Source organism: Palaemon carinicauda, chromosome 11 (assembly GCF_036898095.1).
Source record: "Palaemon carinicauda isolate YSFRI2023 chromosome 11, ASM3689809v2, whole genome shotgun sequence".
In the NCBI taxonomy this organism is placed as follows: Eukaryota; Metazoa; Arthropoda; class Malacostraca; order Decapoda; family Palaemonidae; genus Palaemon; species Palaemon carinicauda.
In genome coordinates, this window is record NC_090735.1 from 111427613 (window position 1) to 111435112 (window position 7500).

The 7500-nt window shown below is 34.9% G+C and overlaps 1 protein-coding gene across 1 annotated transcript in view; it reads right to left on the reverse strand.

Annotated features, from left to right (window-relative positions):
• trio (trio Rho guanine nucleotide exchange factor) overlaps positions 1-7500 on the reverse strand; it is a 979236-nt gene that overhangs the window by 687671 nt on the left and 284065 nt on the right. The window contains exon 25 of the mRNA XM_068383253.1: positions 1765-2005. Within this exon, the coding sequence (XP_068239354.1) occupies positions 1765-2005 (241 nt within the window). The remainder of the gene's footprint in view (positions 1-1764; positions 2006-7500) is intronic.

Consider the following 7500-nt stretch of genomic DNA (forward strand, 5'->3'; position numbering starts at 1 on the left):
TTTTTCTTCTGTACAACACGCAATACAACGTACAAAAACTGGAAAAAAAAAATTGGAAAAGGGAGAGGGTCCCTTTCAGGAAAAAGCTGAAAATCACGTGCTATCTACTGAATACCTTATCTGGAGTAGAGGTTGAAAGATGGCAAAGGTAATTCACTGGGTTAAAATAAAACCCTTGACATCTGTCCAACGTGAATGTAAAGAAAAAAAAATGAATGTATAAATATACTTTACAGCTTTTCATTGGTCCAAATCAAAGTGAAAAATACTTCAGTTGAAAAAAAAAAAAAAAAAAAAAACCATGACCCAAAATATCAAAATAAAGATTAAAAAAAAAAAAAAGCCAGAAAAATCATTTGTTTTTTCCTTTCATGTCTTAAGAGTTGAAATGCACTTTCACTGTGATCTTTCATCTTTCAACATGATCCCTGGAGTATACTATATGTCTAGCTTCTCACTAACGACGCAATTGGTCCATGTTTATAAAAGAAAATAGACTTACGGGAATAACAACCATTGCATCCACTTGAAAATAAAAAATAAAACTTGTTTCACAGGGCTCTAATTCCAAACACTATACTCTATATTTCTCATAACTACACTTTGAATTTTCAGTGCTTTAAAATAACACACTAAAAAAGATCAACACAAAATTTACATAACATAATGGCATAAAAACAGGAAATTTTTGTCCCAGAGATGATTCATAATTCTAACGGTTAGAATAAAAAAGGCTGGGGAATTTATTTTTCATTTCCTACATCAAACCGACATATCAAAACTATATAAACCATAGATAATAAAGACATTTCATAACAAATGGGAGATAATACAAAGGAATCTTCACTTAAACCATACGGCAGCTCAAGGTGACTGTAATTTAATTTAAAAAGGGTGACTGCACAGAAAAAAAAAAGTATATTCTATATTCTGATAATGCAGCGCTTCGAAATAATTTATACAGTAATTATTTAGTTTCACACCACTTATTTCCATCACATCAACATTACGAGTTTCTCTGATATGATTAGTGATTGTAAAGTAAAAATATTCAACGTGATATATTTGTCAATGACATGTTCAAATTTACATTCTTGAAAACTGGATCTGGAATTTTACTTTTGAACAATTTGCAAAGAATATGTATATGTATGCATATATGTAAATATGTACGTGTATATATACATTACATATATATATATATATATATATATATATATATATATATATATATATATATATATATATATATATATATATATATATATATATATATATACATACATACATATACCAAAGGCACTTCCCCCAATTTTGGGGGGTAGCCGACAACAACAAGAAACAAAACAAAAAGGGGACCTCTACTCTCTACGTTCCTCCAGCCTAACCAGGGACTCAGCCGAGTTCAGCTGGTACTGCTAGGGTGCCACAGCCCAACCTCCCACATTTCCACCACAGATGAAGCTTCATACTGCTGAGTCCCCTACTGCTGCTACCTCCACGGTCATCTAAGGCACCGGAGGAAGCAGCATATATATATATATAAAATGTGTGTGTATATATATATATATATATATACATACACACATGATTATACGATGATTATTTACAATAAATTTCCTCTTTGCGTAAAGACATACATATCAGAATTCCAAGTAGCTTTGCAAAATGACCCGACGAGAGAAACAAATAGAAAATAAGCCATCATTTGAGGGAAAATAAAAAAAAGACGAAACAAAAAAATAGTAAAAATGAGGTACTCACCTGATAGATCAAGGTCGGCACGTGCGCTTCTGGGCGGTTGCTTGAGCAAATTAATAGGCACAAGCCCTTCCTGGTCATGGGCGTGAGAAAGCCTCACGTACGCCCATTCCGTGGTGTCCCGGGTATGAGACTGATTGGATGGTGGTTCCAAGATCTCCACCTGTTGACCCCGGGTCACGGTCAGTTCCCCAGGGCCTTGGCCTGACCAATCGTCTAATACCCATGTCACCTCTCCGCCTCCCTGAAAAATATGGAAAAAAATAAGGAATTAATAACAATGACATCAATGTGTATGTATAATAAACAGTAATCCGTTACTCCAAACATAGGGCGATTCAAAAGTACCACCTAAAATACTTAAGCTAAACTTTTAACACTTCTGCCAATTAATTTCACACCACAAAGACTACATCAAACATCCATAAAAGTTTTAATTCTTGTTTTTCACTACCAAGTCAGCAACCCCTCTTCACTTCCATTAAAGTTAAATGGCTCGACAATCCCTTTTCACACACTCTTAGAATGACTTCCAAAAATAATTAATCTATCATTAAATCAAGTAAAGTATCTGGCTTTGCCAAACTGCGACTCGGCCCTTTCAAATCTTATCTTAGTCCATTATGAATAATAGAAATAAAGTCTTTCTATTTCTTCCACTATCCAGGCTAACGATCCTTTTCCATCTTGCTGGTTTCCACATTACATTATTACATTTTTACGGTTCACATTTACTCAAATTTATCCCCTTGATGACATACTACACTTGTACCATCATCATTTTCTCTTCATCATCCGAATTTCACAATCTGTTAATTTTTCATTCACAACTCCTTTGCACCAACACCTACTATCCTTTTTTTCACATGCATGCATACGTACTCGCAAACATTATACACAAAAATTATATATATATATATATATATATATATATATATATATATATATATATATATATATATATATATATATATATATATATATACAGTATGAAAATATAAGTAGAATACTTCCATTTCTTTCCGATTATGATTGATGAAAACCGTAATTGCAAATACTACTTCAGAACGCAGAAGTAGGAAACTATTTGTAATCACTCATATCAGCCATAAATATTATGGGGAGTTTAATTATGGGCAGTAGGTTGACTAGGGCACCAGCCACCCGTTGAGATACTACCGCTAGAGTTATGGGGTCCTTTGACTGGCCAGATAGTACTACATTGCACCCTTCTTTCAGGTTACGGTTCATTTTGCCTTTGCCTACACATACACCGGATAGTCTGGCCTATTCATTACAAATTCTCCCCTGTCATCATACACCTGACAACACTGACATTAACAAACAATTCTTCTTCACCCAAGGGGTTAACTACTGCACTGTAATTGTTCAGTGGCTACTTTCCTCTTGGTAAGGGTAGAAGAGACTCTTTAGCTATGGTGAGCAGCTCTTCTAGGAGAAGGACACTCCAAATTCAAACCATTGTTCTCTAGTTTTTGGTAGTGCCATAGCCTCTGCACCATGGTCTTCCACTATCTTGGGTTAGAGTTCTCTTGCTTGAGGGTACACTCAGGCACACTATTCTGTCTCATTTCTCTTCCTCTTGTTGTGTTAAAGTTTTTATAGTTTATATAGAAAATATTTATTTTGGTGGTGGTGGTGTTCTTAAAATATTTTATTTTTCCTTGTTTCCTTTCCTCACTGGGCTACTTTTCTCTGTTGGAGCCCTTGTGCTTATAGAAGCTTGCTTTTCCAACTAAGGTTGTAGCTTAGCAAGTAATAATAATAATAATAATAACAATAATAATAATAAAAACAAAACTGCATTTTACAATATCCCGTGCAGACTATTCCGAAATGCGAAGGAGGTTTAAGGACGCTATTAACTGAGAGGGAGAAGATACTTATTGCGAGGAAGGAAAAGGGAGAAGATAAAATGACATGGATGAAACCGGCAAACACATTGGGACTGATGGAGAAATTAAATAAGAAAAAAAAAATAATGATTACAACGAAGGTTGCGGGATGGATTGAATGATCTATCAGACAGCATTTTTTTTTTTCTGAACAGAAGGTGGCTTACCAGAAATATAATACAACAGAAAAAAAGAACCTCTTCATTGGCTACTAGCGGAATTATGTCTCATCATTTTCACTGTACAGCATTTCATGCAACTGCGGAAGAACCATCGGTAGCACGTCGATTTAAAATAAAATAAAAATTTCCATATTCAGGACTGGAGAATTCACATTTTCTGTTTCAAGAAAAAAATTGTGGTGTCTATATTACATTCATAAAATATGTATAAAATTATTACATCGGATAAATGAAACATCCGTCTGCAATATAATTTAGAGAGAGAGAGAGAGAGAGAGAGAGAGAGAGAGAGAGAGAGAGAGAGAGAGAGAGAGAGAGAGAGAGAGAGAGAGAGAGAGAGAGAGAGAGAGTGCAATGGCATCAGGTGCCAGATGAATTGCATGGCGCCTAAACACCTGTGTTAAACCCATGACCCACTACTGCCATGTTTACGTAGAGAGAGAGAGAGAGAGAGAGAGAGAGAGAGAGAGAGAGAGAGAGAGAGAGAGAGAGAGAGAGAGAGAGAGAGAGAGAGAGAGCTAGACGGCTGTCAATGCTGTTGTCTCTGGCTCTCTGCCCACGAGACCCTTGATCATTGACATTGTCGCCGAATAAGATTTCCTTAACAAGCAAAATGCGCCTCCCAAAACAATCCAATTTTCCTTATCAATCCAATTTCAAACCAATATACTGTATATAACATGTAAAAGTTTAGAAATATGGATGTCAAAGGACATCTATATAACTGTAGAGTAAAAAGTTATAATGACCTAGTTGGTTGGTTGTTTAATTTAGAATTCTCTGGCATCCTGGCATCGAAGGTCATTGACGCAGAGATCATATTATTATTATTATTATTATTATTATTATTATTATTTGCTAAGCTACAACCCTACTTGGAAACGCAAAATGTTATAAGCCCAGGGGCCGCAATTGGGATAATAGCCCAGTGAGGGAAGGAAACAAAAATATTTTAAGAACAGTAATAGCATTAAAATATATAATTCGTATATAAACTATAAAAACTTAACGAAACAAGAGGAACAGAAATTAGATAGGACAGTGTGGCCCACTGTACCCTCAAGCAAGAGAACTCTAACCCAAGACAGTGGAAGACCATGGTACAGAGGCTGTGGCATAACCCAAGACTAGAGAACAATTGTTTGATTTTGGAGTGTCCTTCTCCTAGAAAAGCTGCTTCACATAAGTAAAGAATAGAAGAATATTCAATTAAAACAAAAAAACGAAAAAGTCTTTATAAAATCTAAATAGCTTTTAGAAGACCTGCCACTGAAATATACCTAAAAAAATAAAACACATCCTGCTCAATAATCTTGGCAAAAATGAACCTGCCATCCTTACCTCAAACAGATATTAGGTTTTTTTTTTTTTTTTTTTTTTTTTTTTTTTTTTTTTTTTTTTTTTTTTTTTTTTTTTTTGTGGTGCTATAAGTGGGGCATTCGGTTAACAAATGCATCACTGTTAAGGGTATCAAACAGTTGTCGCAATGTAGCTGCTGTTGGCCAGTTAGCAGAAACTCCTGTGTCAACCGAAAGTGACCAATGCAAAAAAGACAAAGAATAGTCTCCCACTTTCGGGGCATTATGTTATAACATTGGTTATTTCTCTCATCTTGGTCCCAACTAAACTATGCTGCTGCCAATCATTATAAATAAAATTCCTAATTCTGGGTAAAAAATCATTACAGATAATGGAATAACTAATTGCCATCTCATTTCCAGACACCCCTACGTGTGCCGAAACCCAGCAAAATCGAACAATGATATCTCACAGTCAAATAATTAAAAGCCACAAAAAATTTTTAAAACTAAAGATCTACGGGAATTAAAAACTTTTAAAGCTTGTAGGAAATTTCTTACATCATTAAAAGTGGTAAAATTTGCCTCCTCTTTTAATGAATTTTTAAATAGTGGTTAGTATGCCATATAATTCGAAGGTAAACATAGAAGATGCCAGAGTAAGTGCATCTCTAAAATTAAAAGCACTACTCTATACTCCGAATCCGAAGCCAGCATTAGAACAAGTTAAAAAGAGACCTGGCTTTTCAAGCCAGTCATGTTAATTTTTTAAACCAATTATAAATATTTACAAAATGATAGCCATGATAATTTCCACTGAGAGTATTAACCTAGAAAACGGAAGGAGTCGTTACAGAACTGTATGAAAACATACGTGAAATGTATTAAAACAGCAAGACTCCTGAAAATATCCACTTCACGGAATTAGCTTAACTCTTGAAAAATCCCTGCTAAATGGCAAGATCTTTTCCACATTATCTGAGTAACAAATAAAGTCACTATATGTGCTAATAAGGACTTAGGGCAATAAAATGTCACAAACAAGAGATAATCTCTATCAAAGTATAAATGCTGTGAACGAGATTTGAAATCACAATTGACACTTTATACGCAATATTAACTATGTAAACACGAATGATCCTAATAAAAAACTATAAAATCATTGGGAGTTTATCAGGAGTAAATATGTAAATAAACAAATGGGCGAATGTATAATACTAAATTACTGCTACACAAATCATTGTTCAACTTCTGACAATATTTTCTAAGCGCAAACCAAATGCACTGGTTATACATTAAACAAAGTAACAGATAATTAGACATCTAAATCCCTTGGTACGTTTCATTATCTGTGTAGTTTTCAGCTAGTTGTTTTGATTGGTGTGTATATTCAAGACAGTGGAGAGGCATGGACGTCACCGGCCAACAGATGTCAGCTGTTTAATTAAGCCGATCTAAATTCCAGTTCGGATTCTTAGGTGTTTGAATAGAACTTGGAATTCTGCTTTAAGTTAACGAGTGAAAAATTTTGACTAATTCTATTATTCCTACTAAAGTAAGGTTGTATATTTGGTCAGTCTCTAGGGCATTGTCCTACTCGACAGGGCAATATCACTGTGTTTTGCCCCTGCCATTCATGAGCATTAGAAAAAAAGACAAATATACATTGTACAAAATTTAAATAATCGACTAGTGGATGGGTGGGATTTAGAGAAAACATGATTAAGCAAAAACCGCTATGCAAGAGGGGGAACGATGATAATATTACGTATAAAACATTGGATAAATAAAAGTTGAAAATAGTGAGAAGAAAACGTAAAGAGGAAGAGGCCAAGGCTAATAGAAATTCTCGTCTCTTAGAGACGTCTGGCAATATGTGGGTCATAGATGAATCAAAATAAACAACGTGCCACGAGAGAGAGAGAGAGAGAGAGAGAGAGAGAGAGAGAGAGAGAGAGAGAGAGAGAGAGAGAGAGAGAGAGAGAGAGAATAAATTTATAAAACAAATAATCGAGGCGGCGTGATTTGAGAAAAGACGATTAAAATCAGCAGTATTCCAACACACCCGAAAGTCATTTTTCCTTCCTTTAATAGTTTGGACCATCTGTAAACAAACAAAACGACTCCTCTCATCTTTTGACTTCCCGTACCAATCGAATCATCAAAGAAAGGTTCGCCGTCCCATATTCTATCCACAAAGGTTGAAAGAGCCATAGATGAATGCCATCAAATTTCACATTCGATGTTATGGCATTATAAACGGCCCTTATTAAAAGATCCCTTTCCATAAAGAATACTATATCGGAGTCCATACTTAAGCGGGGGAATCAAGAATAAGGGAAA